We start from the raw sequence: 15,524 nt of genomic DNA, 5'->3' as shown, positions 1-15,524 counted from the left end.
TAATCCCCTTCACTAACTGAAGTGACTTGTTGGAGTAAATAGCATGTGGTTTGGAGGAGAGAGACTAATTTTCATTCAATTGGTAGTGTTTCAGCAGGCAGACCCAGCAGGTTTGGGGGCTGCAAATTATAATTAGCTCTATTATCCAGAGCTGCTTAGATGACGCATGACGTAGGACATGGCTTTTTCTTTCTGTTTTGCCTGTGTTAGAGCTTTTTTTTTTTTTTTCTTTCCAACCCTTTAAAGACAGGTACCCACAGTTTAGGAGAAGGCATTGCTGTCATTTACAGGTGACTGGGCATATCTTATCACAGGAGATTAAGAATCACGATCGTTGTACTTGAGGGTGGAGTATTTGTTGGGGAATTTTAGGGTGGAGAAAATTAATGGAAAGTTTTTCTCTGAAAGGAGAAAGAGGCCTCGAGGTGTGACTTAAAATAAGAAAGAGGCACGGAGCTCACTGAATTGCCGTAGATGACTGGCATTTCATACAGGGCAATGAAAACCATTAGAAGGTTGTAAACATTAGCAGGTACTGACTTCTTAAACCAGTCATGTTCCTGAAATAGGTACTTCAGTTGTCAGCTTTAGTGACATTGGAGGAAAAGCGTGGCAAATAGAAACAAAAGGAAATTCGAGACTTTCCTGTGGATTCTCGCTGGGCCTGCCGGTCTGTTTCCTATTACCATGAATGATTGAAGAAGAGGCTGTGAGAAGGTGCCTTTGTCTCCTGCCAGCCGCGCCATGGAAACGGGCTCAGGGCTCTCAGCGCCTCCTTCCCGTGTCACTGACGCATAGTGGGGACTCAGGTAGCAGTTTTCAAAGTCAGCTGACATCCCTGCCATAGCCTCAGAAGGCCCGTCTGTAGTGATGGAGCCGTGCAGACTCTCAGAACGCAGCTGGCAGACCGCACGTGACATCAGGGTGGCTCAGGCATCCGTGTTGGTTGAAACCCAAGTTCATGTTCATGAGACCCCCGTGGAAGGGGCATAGGTGATACTTGCCTTGAGTTTTGAGGTGGATTTTAGAATGGACTTTGAGCTTCTGTAAAGGTGAATTCTCTCACGTTCCACATTCATTTAGCATGTCACCCTTTCTGCTTTGAGTCATCTGTCTTTGGGGGAAAAAGGTTCAAATCGTTTTTGTATCAGAAAGTCAACAGTAATTTTGCAAGTGAATTCTGTATCATGATGTCCTGTTCTCTTCCCGAGTGAACTTGAATTTGGCGTCTCCGGTGGAAGGCACGGTAGGTCGGGCCAGCACGGATTCATACCTTTGCTTCACTGTTACCTTTACCAAGGTGCTTTCTCATTCTTTGTGTGTAATTTCACAACATTTCCGCCTTTTCACACCATAGTTTAGCTTTGTTTCCCTCGTGTGACTGCTTCATTTAGTAATAGCATGCTTGGGGAAGGTCATTCATTCTTTCAGGCCACAGGATTGTCATTTGCTGGATGGCGGTTTCAGAATCCAGGTGACGGGAGCAGTCGGCTTAGTGCCTGGTCAAGGTTGCTGTTTCACGTGACGAGTGGGACAAGCAGGACTTAATATGTTTGGAACTTTGAATTTCATGTGAATAATGAGGACTTCGATAGACTGCTTTAGGAGTCTAGTGAAAAGATACACACATTTCTCAGAAGTAGTCTACTGGGCATGTAGAATTACTTTAGAGGGCTCTCCAATTGAACGGTGACTGTCCTGGAAGTAAATGTGAGTGCTGTGTGTGTGCGTGGGATGATGTTTGGTTCCGTTACGCATTGGAAACGTCCACTGTAGAAAGGCTTCTGAGCACTGGGGCGCAGGGATAGGGGCTGGGGCTGTCTTCAGCTGTCACCAGAGTCTGGTCAAACTGACTGCCATTTAGTGAATAATTAAAACGATGCTCCTGAGGGCTCACGAGTTCACATGCTTTTGTTCATTGTTTCGCTCTGCATAAAGCAGAAGAGGCCAGGGCGATCATATTTACGGGAAACAAAGGGCAAAACAGGTCTCCTTACAGTTCGGGGAGCAGTGAGGCGAACGATATGGGTGGTCAGGTAAACAAAGGCCGGCTTCTCATTTGGGACATCTAGGAGACAGAGGTCCTGGGACACTTCTGCAGCAGCTCCGGGTGCTGCTCCATGAGGTCTCAGACCTGATCACCTCCCCCTGGACGTCTGGCCTAGACCTCTGGTTAGGCACCTCCGCATCACGTTCCCAGAGGGACAGCTGATCGTGACGAGAAGACAGGTGTTAGTGAGAGCCAGGGACAGACAGCTGATGGCTTTAAGAGTCAGAGCTTTCTGGAGCAGAACCCAGATCAAATGAAAGCTGTCTCTGTTGTTCAAGAGTTGATCCCGTGTGCTTATGGCCCGTGAGACCATTTAGAATGAGATGGAAAGGACAGCCCAGGAGGAAAGATGCGGAGGAATGAGCTCAGGAAATCATAGAGCACAGAAATGATAAAGCTTGTCTTCCTACTGCCTCAAAGATACGTAATTTTGAAAAACTCTTTCAGAATTAGAAGAAATGTAGTTAACATAAAGAAAGTAAAAACAGGGCGGGGGTAATATTAGCTCAGTGGTAGAGCACGTGCTTAGCATGCACGAGGTCCTGGGTTCAGTCCCCAGTGCCGCCATTAAATAAATAAATAAATAGATCTAACCCCCCCCACCCCCGCACGCGCCCACCCAAATAAATAAAAACAAGAAAGTAAAAGCGGCAGGCGGACGTTAGAATCCCATTCTGGGTCTGAGTTTACTGGTGTGCTGTGAGAAACAGCATGCGATCTAGGCTCGTCCTGGCTGCCTGTTGTCCCTGGCTGTCTGCTGTCTTATCTCTGCTTCTCCCCTGTAATCTCCACTCCTATACGGAGAGGGTGAATCTCGAAATGATGGCTGAAACGTGGGAGTGGAATGGGGTAATAAATGTGAGGTGGGTCCTGGATGATGGGTTGCTCGTTGAATTGGCCAGAATGTATCTGTACATTAGCTGCAGGTTTATCCTGTTGGCTCTTGAAGGCATCCAGCAAACATTCCTTTTGGTTTTGGACAACTGAAAAGTCTGGGACACAGATGGTTTTCTGAATACTTTGGTTCCAGGAGCTGCCTGATGGTTATGACCCTTTATAGACCCATTAGGGCAGAACCAGACATTGATGGGTTTTGACCACACTCCTGAACATCCTGTCTTCCTGTTGGTGTTCTCTAGGCAGACGGAAAAACTGTTTAAAATTTAGATTTAACTGACACACGTGAGAGTTTGGAAGACAAGTGTAAGTTCATAGTCTGTGATGACAGTCTGAAGGTTAGGGATGGAGGGTGCTCCTGGTCTCTTTGAGCAGATCCCGTGCCAGCCTGTCACCCAGTAGAAGTCTGCGCTCCTTTGTTTGTCCTCTGCTATGTTCCGACTTGCCTTAGTCTTCTTCCACAGCATCCCTGAGGGGGCTTAGCAGCCAAATGTGACCCTCCAGGCAGGTGCTCTTGTAAGAGTGTACAAGCAATCTCTAAACATCTGTAAATGGTGTTTATGCTTTACATCCCTGATTTATCTGATCAAATGTTCCAGAAGAAAATTACACATTACAACTTGTTCAACAGCCTAAAACCAAAAGGGGGGAAAATATTGAAAGAGATGCTTAAAAATCATACGTGCAATGTCTTCCACAGACACTACAATAGGTGGGATCAAGGGAGATGTTACAGATAATCCCGCCACTGAACTCTTGATTTGGCTGACGCGTCACAGTTTTAACCTACCCTAAATGTAGTATTTGGAGTGTTAATTTTATTTGGCTGCTGTGTGTGTGAGACATCTTGTCTGAGAGATTTTAATTGTACCACTGAGTAAAACTAAAACTGTGAATAGTGATGCACTGAAATTACAGCATAGGAACAAGGTTTAGTTTTATATGGTTTCTTGTTTAGAGTTATTAACTATATGGAGGAATAAATGTCTTTTAAATATTTTAAAACATTACAAAACCCACAATGTAAAGTTGCCATGAGGCAGCCAAAAATAATACATATGGCATTCAGGAGAGCAGTTGCTAATTGGCTGCTGCCTGAGAAAATGGTACACTTGGCGTCTACTTAACACTGTGGGTTTGGCAGAAAGCCAGATTTGGGGTCAGGTTGTTGTGAATGAAGCTGCATGTGGTTAGGGAGGAGTTAAAATGATTCATGTCTCAGAAGCCGGAGCACGTCGGGGAGCCCGCGCGGCCCTCTCGCTGGCCTCCTCCCAGCTGACGGCGGGCGCGTCGTCCGCTGCTGCTCTGGTGATGCCTGCCTGTGTCCAGATGGGAGTAAATCGTCCCTTTCGGAACGTTCTAGTAGACGGCTTTACGTGTGTGCCTGAAATTGTCTTCTGTTGCAGAAGGAATCTGGAGAGGAGGTAGAAGTTGAGGAGTTCTACGTGAAATACAAAACCTTGTAAGTAGATGGTGATTTTTTTTTAATGGGGAAATATATTGTCAAGGTACCACATTAAAAAGTAATTGGGAAAATTTTTTTATACTTGGCAACCAGTAAATTTTGGTATGGCTTATTCAGTGCCCTGGGGACCATTGCCTTCTAACTTCTGCATCTTTGATGGTTGATGAATTTTATTTTTCTGCAAAATGTGTAATTGGTGTACAGGTTGACTGGCTTTTGTGTAGGACCAAGAAGTTCTTTCTAGAAGGGATAAAGACTCATACAGTAATAGAAGAGTGGGAAAAGTCATATTTGCCTGTCCTCCGAGGATGAATTTTGCTCTTGGGGGCCCCTCATCCTCTTCATCCGGGTGGAGGATGCCAGGCCCTTGAGATGAGCACTCCGCTCCCAAGCAAAGGCTCTAGAAAATTATGACATCACTCAGATTTTGAAATGCAGTGAGCTGTAATTTTGTTGATCTGTTTTCATTTCTAATTTTTGTTCAGTGAATTTGAATTGCGTAACTTTTTTTTGGGCAGGGTATTGGTAATTAGGTTTGTTTGTTTGTTTAATGGAATTTCTGGGGAACCCAGGACCTCATGCATGCTAAGCCTGCGCTCTGCTGCTTGAGCTATACCCTCCCCCATGAGTTGCATACGTTTTAAAAAACTGAATTGAAAACCACCGTAAGTTGTTCTGCATTGCAGGCGTAGGCAGGACACTAGGACCAAACACACTTGGACGAGGCAGCAGGGTTTTAAGCATCAGTAGTCATCGTGCTGAGGAAGACTGAGGCTGTTTTCTAACCTAAATCAAATTCCAGAACAAGAACAAAAATATTTATTGATGTTAAATTTTACTTTAAACTTATTAAGGCCGGGCACTCAGGTAGTACCATGTTAATAAGTTCTGGGGTTTTAAGAGATTTTTGGGGAGCTGGCAAAACAGCCTAAGAAAGTTTACCCCAGAAAATGAAGGCAGCAGGCCCCATGGTTTCCGTCCTTCCCCCTTGTTGCAGTTGGCACTGTGTTCATTAGCGGATGCATTTCTGACACTAGTGGGCAAAATATTTTAGCAGGTGAAAAAGGTGAGGGAGTCTCTTACCAGTGTTACGTGAGAGTTGAGTGAGACTAAACGTGCTCAGGAAACTTAGGTGCTGTCATCCTTTTACGCTCAGACCATGATGAGTTTACACCTGTGGAAATTATGCACAAGACACGGTTTCACATAGTCTTGTAAGGAGAGGGGTAAGAGTAGGTAAAGAGGAGACGACAGAGGAAGGCAGGGAGACGGAGTTCTCTGGTGGGCTTATTAAAGCAGACTTAAAGCCAAGCACTTTGAGGGGGAGGATATAGCTCAGAGGTAGAGCGCATGCTTAGTTCCTGGGTTCAGTCCCCAGCACCTCCATTTAAATAAATAAATAAGCCTAATTACCTCTCCTAATTAATTAATTAAAAATTAAAAATAGAAAGGAAAAAGAAAGCAAAGCCTTTTAAGTATCGATTGCCAAGCACGGCACTACTAGGATGACACCCACCCTGGTCGGTGTGTGGCGGGGTGGTGGGGCTTGAGGTGCTCAGTTCACGGGAAGCATCTCGTCCAGCCTGTCCACACCCCAGCAGAGTGCCCAGGTCCCTGAGCAGGCGCCGCCGCTGCGGCTGGGGGTCACCCTTCATCAGTCATGTGAGATGAGGTGAAAGCAGTGCTAAAAAAAAAAAACAGCTTTCCTCTCTGGTAGTATTGAGAGCTAAGGGAAGTTGAAGTTTCCATAAAATTAAAAGTTTTTGTTAACCTTTCACTTTGACATAATTTCAGATTTACAGAAAAAATTGTAAAAATTGTGCAAAAAAATTCCTGCTTTTCTTCTTATAATTAAAAAGCATCTTGTGACAGGATTCTCTGAGCCTGTTAACTAGCATCATTTTCTCGGTTGCTTAGTGGTGATTCGCCAGTTCCACGGCTCCTTCTGTGTTTGCTAGCTGGGCTCCTGCTGTGAGGAGGAGCTTCACCTTCTCATCCAGCTGCTGATTTACAGCTGCATAAACTTGTGGAATCTCATTCTATTCAGTGGATCACAGTTCTTTGCTATCATCTCAGCGTTTGCTTTGCTGACATTATCCCAGATCTGGCTGGCAGGAACCCCTTCAGTCTGGCTTCTCCCTCCTTTTGCCTTGTCCCCATCCTTCTTTGAGCACTTCCTTTCTTTCTGGCACCAGAGGATGTTCTTGACTCATCTTGCAACTTCCCTGTTTAAATCCTGCAGTTGGTCACTTCTCCAAGGAGCCTTGGTGGTTTTTACTGGAGAAGGGCATTTAGAAACCAAGATTTGGCTACAGGGTGTGCTCATTGCTGCTGGGGAACAATTGCTTCCAGGCCTCTCAATGGAAAAGGCATGCACGTGTTCGTGTGTGTGTATGATCTGTATGTACATGTAACATATGTACATCTATGTTTCATACACACATATATTATTTACACACATACCCTTCTGTCTACCTACCTACCTAACAACAGTGAAAAACAATGCCTTTACATTGATGCTTCCAGTTGTGTTTCAGTGCTACCCGATCCATTCTATTCTTTCCCCTTCCAATATTAATAACTCCCTTCTTTCAACCACGAGAAACCTGGCTCTTATTATCCATGATATATTTTCATACTGGTCAGTCCTAGAATATACAGGTAGCGGTTTCAGAATGACTAGACCATATTTCTGTGAAAAGGAAGCCTGCTAAACTAGGGTTCGTTCAGTATTTTAGAGTTTTTTGTCTTTAACCTGATAATGTAGAGGCTAAATACTTTTTTCAACATTTCCTCAGGTTGGTTCTTCTCCCTGCCCCTCTTCCGTGTGATTGTGTTATTTGTTTGATACTCAGTGTGGCTCATTACTTTCTTTCTTTTATTTTTTTAATTGAAGTATAGTCAGTTACAATGTGTCCATTTCTGGTGTACAGCACAATGTCCCAGCCATGCATATATATACATATATTCGTTTTCATATACTTTTTCATTAAAGGTTATTACAAGACATTGAATATAGTTCCCCTGTGCTCTACAGAAGAAATTTTTTTTAAAATCTATTTTTATGTATAGTGGTTCATTAGTTTCTGTTTGGATATGTTCCACTTTAGCCCATGCCTCATCCTTGTTGATTTTCTTTTTTATTTTTTTTTCAAGTTCGTGAAGTAGTAATACGGTTCAAATGTCAGACCTGTACACAAAATGGTACCCAAAGAAAAGGTGCCATTCTCCCTTCCTTTCTACCGCATTCCTACTTACCTTCTCATAAATCCCAGATTTATGCTTTCTCTAATTTTCGGCATGAATGTGCAGATAGGTAGGTAGGTAGACAGACAGACAGACAGACAGGTTGATTTTATAAATTATCTCACCTTCTTTCTTAAACACAGAAGAAAAGCATCTCCTCCCAGGACACATTCACACTTTGCCTTTTTTCACAGTAGTGTATGTACCGAGCTTACTCAGCATCATAGGGTCTTCCTCATTCTTTGTGACAGCTGCTTTGTGCTACAGTGCACGGCTGTATCACAGCTCATCCAGCCAGTCGCCTAGGTATGCGGGCATTTGAATAGCTTCTGATATTTTATAGTTACAGATAATGCTACAGAATGTATTCTCATGCCTAGATATTTTTGAGTTGTTGGAGGCATAGCTTCAGGGTGAATTTTTAGAATCAGGATCGCTAGATCAAAAGGCTATGCATTTGTAGTTCTGTCAGATATTGCAAGAGTCCCTTCCATAAGTGTTGGGTCGGTTTGCATCCCTACCAAGACTGCATGGGGGATCCTGTTTCCCCACAGCCTTTCCAAGGTGGTGTGGCTTTTCACGTTTTGAGGGAAGTCATATTTCAGTGTGGTTTTAATTAGTGCTGTCTTTTATTGTGAGTGAGGTAGAACGTCTTTCCATAAGTTTAATGGTCATGTTTATATCTTGTTCTGTCGATTGTGTGTTCAGGTCTTTTGCCCATTTTTCTGTTGTGCTTCCGTAATTTTTAACAGTGCTTTATATATGAGGGTTATCAGTCCTGAATCTGTGTCCTATGGTGCAACCATCTTGCCTCAGTTTCACTTGCCATTTGACTTTATTTATTGTTGTTTATTGTTCTATAAGTTTAAAGAAGTGTTTTGTATAGTTTAGATTTATTGATCTTTCCTTTTATTGGACCTGACTCTTCAGTCATTGTTAGGAGACTGGCTGGAGAGGCGTCTGCCGTGTTCTCCTGGCTTCCGTTTCTTTGTTCAGGTGCTTGATTCAGGTGTTTGCTCTTGTGTGTGGTGTGAAACATGACTCTGATTTTCCTCTTTTCCAAATATCATTGTTCCAGCACCGTTACTATAAAAAGTCCATTTTTGCCCCGATGATCTGGAATGCAGCCTCTATCGTGTGTGTACTGCACATACAGATTTATTTGGATCCTTATCTATATACGTTATTCTAATGTTTTGATCTGTCTGTCTCCTCATTGAGTCAGTAGCGCACTATTTTACTTATAGAGGCTTATAGTGTATTCCAATATCTGGTTCATTGAGTTTCCCCTAGGATGTTTCCTTTTATAAAATGTTTTCTTGAATGTTCTTGCATATTTATTTATATGTATGTGTAAGTCCAGTGTTAACTTGCCTAGCTCCATTAAAATGGTTGTTTATATTTTTATTTGCGTCGTGTTACGTTACAAATGCATGACTTACGGTGTTGAGGCATGCTGTCTAAAAACAAGGGTGTCTTTCCAGTTGATTCAGCTTGATTTTTCTTGCCTTTTAGGAGGGTTTTTTAAATGTTTCCTTATGCAAGTTTCACACACTTACTCAGTTTATTACTAAGTATTCTATCTTTGTTGGTTTTATAAAAAAGGTTTTTCTCTAACATTATGTCTTCTGACTGGTTATTGTTTGTGTGAACGGAGACTACTGACTTCTGTATGCTAATTTTATATCCTGCTACATAACCGAATTATTTTATTTTATTATTTGAATTAGTTTCCTAATTGGTTCTCTAGGGTTTTCCAGTTATGCAATCATGTCATCTGCAAATAGAGAGAGTTTTACTTCTCGTTTTCCAGTTACCACCCCTCTGTTGTTTCCCTGCGCTGACAGCCTTGGCTGAAGCCTTGAATAGGACAGTGAGCAGTGGTGGAGGTTGTGGGCGTCCTCGCCTTGTTTCTCATCTTAGTGGGGAAGCTTGTGGTCTTTCTCCATTTGGTTAAGGCAGAGTCACTGACTGAAAAGCGCAGCCTAGCTGACAGGAGGGAGAGCAGGGCTGGGCCTCACTGCTGAAGGGTCTGTGCCCACCTCACGGCCACACTGGTGGTCCCTCAGCGCACGTGCACCTCAGCCAAGCCAGCAGTGCTGACGGCACACACACCTTCTGTCCAATGATTAGAAGACCAGACTAGGTTATTTTTATACTATTTGATTTTGATGATAACAGTATTGTGTACTATTTATTGAAAGCTTGGAAAATGTAAGTTGAAAGTAGAGAAAATAAAATATTTGCAATCTTAACCACCCACCCATTACTAACATTTGGATGCATTTTCATCTAGTCTATTTGCTCTGTGTGTATGTGTGTGCAGGATTTATATCAATTCATGTCTTTACAAGGCATATGTATTTAAAGTCCTCATCTTCCTCAGTCAATTGTAGAAGGACGAAATTGGTCCTACCTATGAAAATGCATATTAGACGTTACATAAATAAAAATGATATGATACTTAATGTCATAAGCCTTTTCCAGATCCTCAAACCACTTTTGGCATATTTTATAGTGGCTGCATAATTTCTAAGAGTAGTAGTACCTTGATTTTGAAAGCACCTCATTTCTGTTTAACGTCATCACCGGAAAGAGAAATAAGAGGCAGTCGAGGGTATTGGGTGGGGGCAGGGGGAGGATGATGGTACAGAAGAATATTGAAATACCGAACAAAAGAATGTCAGAGGTACAGTAAAATCTTCCCTGTGTCCCTGTGCATCTCGGGGATGATAAAGGAAGGGTGGGGAGTATTCAAGTTGAGGCTGAGAAGGCGCAGCACCTGCTCAGACAGGGCTTGCGGTGAGTCTGGAGGGAAGGAGACTAGCCAGTCCTTGGAGAGGGTAGACGTTAAGGAGGGGAACCCGAGGGCCACCGTCTCAGAGCTCCTGGAAGAGCTAGGCTGGGCGAGGGGAGCTGATCAGGAGCCCGCTGGGGGCAAGGCTGTTCAGAGAGCTGGTGGTGGCCCCTTTCTCCCCAGTTGCTCTAGAAGGGAGAAGTCAGGTTTACCTTTAATATTTTAACTTTGAATTCTTTTTAACTTGACAGAACCCTTTCATTTCTCAATTAATGATAAAAGGCTCAAAACCAATCCATAATTAAGGCCGCCCTGTGGTGCTAATTGTTTCGTATTGAAGTGCGATCCATTCACTTACGAAAACAGCTTGTTATTAGGTCCTTTTTTTTTTTTTTTTAAATGGGAAGTGGGTAAGAGCTGAAGGCTCAGGACAGAAGGCAAATTTTAGGCTCTGTTATTGATTTTCTTTTCTTATTCTCAGACATTAATATTTATATCAAATGTGACTCAGCAGCCTCTGTGAGTAATTAAACAGGTTATTTTGTTAATTATCTGTGTAGTTTGATTTTTTTGGAGTGATTAATGAATGTGAATAATAAAGGATGAACTGTTTTCTGTCTGTTTCATGTGTCTTATTTTATTCTTTTAGCTCGTATCTTCATTGTCAGTGGGCATCTGTAGAAGATCTGGAAAAAGATAAGAGAATTCAGCAAAAGATTAAACGATTTAAGGCAAAGCAGGGCCAGAACAAATTCCTTTCAGAGGTATGGAAACCCTGGTTAATTTTCTGAAGTACTTAGAGTATTAAAATGTTCTGAATTTTGAATTGTAGGTCAGTAAATTATTAAGAAAAACTAGTTTGCCTCATTTGGTGCTGTTACTTGCATATTGGTAACTGGTTATTGCTAAAATAATTTGTAAACAGGAAATTTCTCATTCTTCCTGTTGCTTAGTCTAGGAGATACTGGGCCTTATGATGGTATGTGGAAATATGATGGTGTGATTCAATCTTGTAGCGAAAGTACAGTTCATAGACAGTGAAAAAAGTAAGTAGACAAAAGTTCTATTAAGATTTAGCGGGTTAAAAACTGTACAGTAAGGATTAAGGAAAAGTTCTAGGATATGAAAGTTTCTTTTTGGAAGGGAAGATGTGTGACAAATTCCTTTTGTTCAAGTCAGTGTCTTAATTACAGAGAGTTCACTAAACTTGCTTTCACAAATGGTGTGCTGTGGTATAGAAGCTGGAGTAACATCTAGTATCTTTGCCTCCCCCCCTTTCTCCAAGGTTATTTTGCGTATGGTGGGCTTTATATAGGTGCCCATTCCCCTCTAGCGGAGTCAGCTGCATTAACGTAATGCTCTCACAAACCTGCTTCCTGGGGTCTAGGTGCTTGTGATCGTCAATTCAATTTTACTTATAGCCTCAAGGAGGTAAAAGAGAAACCTTCACGCTGAAAGATTAAACTGGCTGACTTACTAGTTTTCCTCTCCATAAAGGAGTTAACAGAATGTAAATTGTAAAGAAGTGTAAAATTTGATGCAAAATAATACCTGTTTCACAATCTGCTTCACACACCCCCCCCAACCTGTTTTTGGAGATGGGTTGAGGGATGGACTTGTATGTCATAAAATCAGTCCTTATCATCTCAGGTGACAAGTCTGTGTTCTCCCTGAATCCGATTTCCATGCCCCTCCAAAGGCATGTTGTGAAATTTGCACTAGATGGGAGGTCAGGTTGGTGGCTGTTGCACTAGACTTGCGTGTCCACTGCGTCCGCTGCGTTCTGACGGGCACTGGAGCGTCTTTGCAGCACAGGAGTCAGCACTGAGGGGAATGGAATTACTTGGATGCGACTCACTCCTCGTGTCTAGGGGAGTATTTAGGTGATTTTTTTCTCTGAAAGGGCAGTTTCTAAGATCATACTGGGAAGTTCTATTTTTCATGCCCTTCTTAATGAAACTAAAGTGAAATGTCTGTGACATTGGGCAAGTTGAAATCATTAGCTTCCTTTTGGAAAGAGACACCATCTGTTCTGCTCATGTTTCTGTGCATCTGTGGTAGGAAAATGAAAGAGTACAGTGCCCCCCGCCCATCTTTATATCCTGGTTCTTCTGTTCATTCGATTTATTTGACTGTGTTTCCAAGAGTCAGATGCACTTTAGGGACTTGTGCCTGGCCCTGCCATGTAGCCTGTCTATTTGAGTCTCTCTCTGTGACTCACCTCTACCAAGGCTGAAATACATTATCCTACTGGTAGCTTGGCAACTAGAAGTCTTAGATTTTGTCCTGAATGGAAGTAGCATGAACTTGGGTCTGAAAAGATGATTCGAGGGTTAGCAGAGAAGGATACCAGTTTCCTTCCCCTCTTTCTCCTTTTCACGTGCGTACACATGCACACACTCATGCACAGGCCCACACATCCCACCTGTTTGTCGTGTCCCATAGGTGCTCCTGGCTTCAGGTATTCCATGGTCCTGCTCCTTTGGGATTGTTAGTTCTGGCTGCTTTCGCATCCCCTTTTTCACCTCAGGCTTCTCTTTAAGTCGTGGCAACTAAAGTCTCTATTCAAAAAAATTATCGAAATTGGAAATGGCGTCACATGCATGGTGGCATAGATTACTTGCTTGAAGGACAGAAGTGTTTAGGAGTAACGTTAAGGATTTTAATTCAGCAGTGAAAGGTTCTGTTTAAGAACAAGTTGTCTTAAAGAGACCTCTTCTGATCAAAACCTAGTTTATGAAAAGTTTTAGTTTTTATGCTGTATATGAATAATGCATAGGTATTATATACCTGAATCTGGAAGCTTTGACAAGCCCAGTGCATTTAATATGTTAACATTTTAAATTAACTAAACAGTTCAATGATTTTTTTGCCTTACTGAGGAATTCTGTGTAAAGGCCTGAGGCGGTTGAAACACACTTTGGTATTTCTGAGTTTGTTTTATGATTCACGGTTCAAAGCACCGCACCTGGGTGTTGTAAGTGGGCACGGGAGCCCCGCGTTTGCCTGCTACCCCCGAGCCGACTGAGGGGAGCAGCTCTTGAACTGGTAACTGCGGGAATGTGGACAGTGTCTGAGGGACGGCTAGTATGTCTTTGCAAAGCGTTTTAATGCCGTTGTATTACTGATGGATTAATCTCTAGGAACATATACTAACATCTTTTCTTTTCTAACTCACCTGACTCTGACTTCTTCAAGGTACGGCTTAGTCTTTAGCTTCCCTCTGAGCCGAATTCTGTTCTTTTACGGGAGATAATTCTGCAGGCAAGCAGTATTACTCCCCTTTTGTAAAGAGTGTTAATATATTGGCTAAATAAGCCAATTATTTAAGCCTCATTTCTTTATCCTTAATACTTCTAGCCAAACGCCCTATGTTCAGTACAAAAAAAAAATCATTAGAACACTTTGATTAACACTGGGACCATATTCAGACGAGGTGCCCACATTGACTGGCAAAAGCGACTGAATATCATAGCTCTGTTCACACTAAAATATGGAATTCACTGGTCTCGGTGTATTTAGCTTTTGAATTACATTCCACAAGCACAGCTACGAGACATCGGACGACTCCCAGCAGTGACAAGGCTCCAGCGCTTACTGTGCGTGGCTCTGATACTTCACTGTGAGCTGTGGTTTCAAGGATGCTAAATGCATTGCATGGCATAGGCCTTTCGGATTGCTCATTAGTGAATTGTAATTTCACACTTCATTTAAAATATTCTTAAACATTCTCTCACAGTAAAAAGGTTTCACACAGTAATTAAAAGACCCGGTTAACAAAGTCTGAGAAGTCTGATTTCCTCACGGGGAAATGATTTTGCTAAATTGTAGCATTTCAATTGATATAATAGAATTTGCCATATATAAATTTTGTGTGGCTGTGACCCCAAATATTATTGCCCATGAAAAGTGAAATAGTGTTTACTCTCAGGAGTTACATAAACATTTCAACTTTTTTTTTCCTTTGGTATAGATTGAAGATGAGCTTTTTAATCCAGATTATGTGGAGGTTGACCGGATAATGGACTTTGCACGTAGCACAGATGACCGGGGAGAGGTAACAGAAGATCATTTGTATTAGGGGCAGTGACTCAGACAGCTTATGTGTGTTTATGGAGAATGATCATGGAGTCCTAGGTCTGTTCCTGGTCAGAGCCTTGGATGATGACATACTTGGTCTAAATTTAACAGAAATTTATTGATTTACAATTAGTTTTAGGGCTTAATAGTAACAGTAAATGTGTTTTATGTTGAGTTTGAGAGCTTTTTAAAAGGAATCACTTTTCAATATGAGACAAATACGTTGACATTTTGCACAGTTCCAGCTAGGATCAGTAAGGAATTCAGTATATTTTGGTATAAATCTATGATGTACCCCAAAATTATATAATTTCAATTATATAATTGAGTCCTCTTGTAGCAGAATGAAGTTCAGTGTTCCTTCACACTGATGGGCTTCATTTAATGTGATGCACAGAGGATAATATAAAATATTCCTCTTTGTGAGATTCTAGTCTTGGCATGCGTGTGTTGCTTTGCAAAGCTCTGCAAGCTTGTAAAGGACAGTTGATGAGGCAGTAAGAGTAAAGTCAAGTCTAGTGACTTCTGAGCCTTGTATCTGAATAAGGATGTGCCCATCCACCATGCTTTTAATGTGTTCTGTCATCCTAGCTTCTCGTAAATTAAATTATATAAAGTGTTTGGATCTTCCTTGTCTCATGAGAGTTTGCAGTGAATTCCCATTTTACTCCAAACTCTGTATCATGAGGACCATGATGTTTCAAAGACTGTATCTGAAACATGATGTTTACTTTCCTAGTTTTGCTTTAGTTGTACTGAAAAAAAAATTTTTTTTCCCCATAGTATATTTACATAGTACAGCAAATGTTTGTAACATCACAACCAGGTCAGTGTACCTTGGTCCTGAAATGAAGATAAACAAACTGAAATATTTTCTACAAGAAAGACAGGAAATCATGTTGATCTGCCCAGAGGAAATCGTGTTGATCTGCTTTATCCAAAATGTTTTGCTCTCTAGTCTTCTAGAGCTCAAACACATTATTTTAAAG

At 41.9% G+C, this 15,524-nt stretch overlaps 1 protein-coding gene across 6 annotated transcripts in view; it reads left to right on the top strand.

Annotated features, from left to right (window-relative positions):
* Window positions 1-15,524, top strand: part of CHD7 (chromodomain helicase DNA binding protein 7) — a 170,414-nt gene that overhangs the window by 112,815 nt on the left and 42,075 nt on the right. For all 6 annotated transcript variants that reach the window (XM_072951914.1, XM_072951919.1, XM_072951917.1 and 3 more), the window contains 3 exons: window positions 4,354-4,409; window positions 11,105-11,219; window positions 14,429-14,512. In XM_072951914.1, coding sequence (XP_072808015.1) covers window positions 4,354-4,409; window positions 11,105-11,219; window positions 14,429-14,512 — 255 coding nt within the window. The remainder of the gene's footprint in view (window positions 1-4,353; window positions 4,410-11,104; window positions 11,220-14,428; window positions 14,513-15,524) is intronic.

The sequence above is a fragment of the Vicugna pacos genome, chromosome 29, assembly GCF_048564905.1.
Source record: "Vicugna pacos chromosome 29, VicPac4, whole genome shotgun sequence".
In the NCBI taxonomy this organism is placed as follows: Eukaryota; Metazoa; Chordata; class Mammalia; order Artiodactyla; family Camelidae; genus Vicugna; species Vicugna pacos.
Note: the sequence above shows the minus strand (reverse complement) of the source record. Positions and strands in the feature narration are given on the sequence as shown.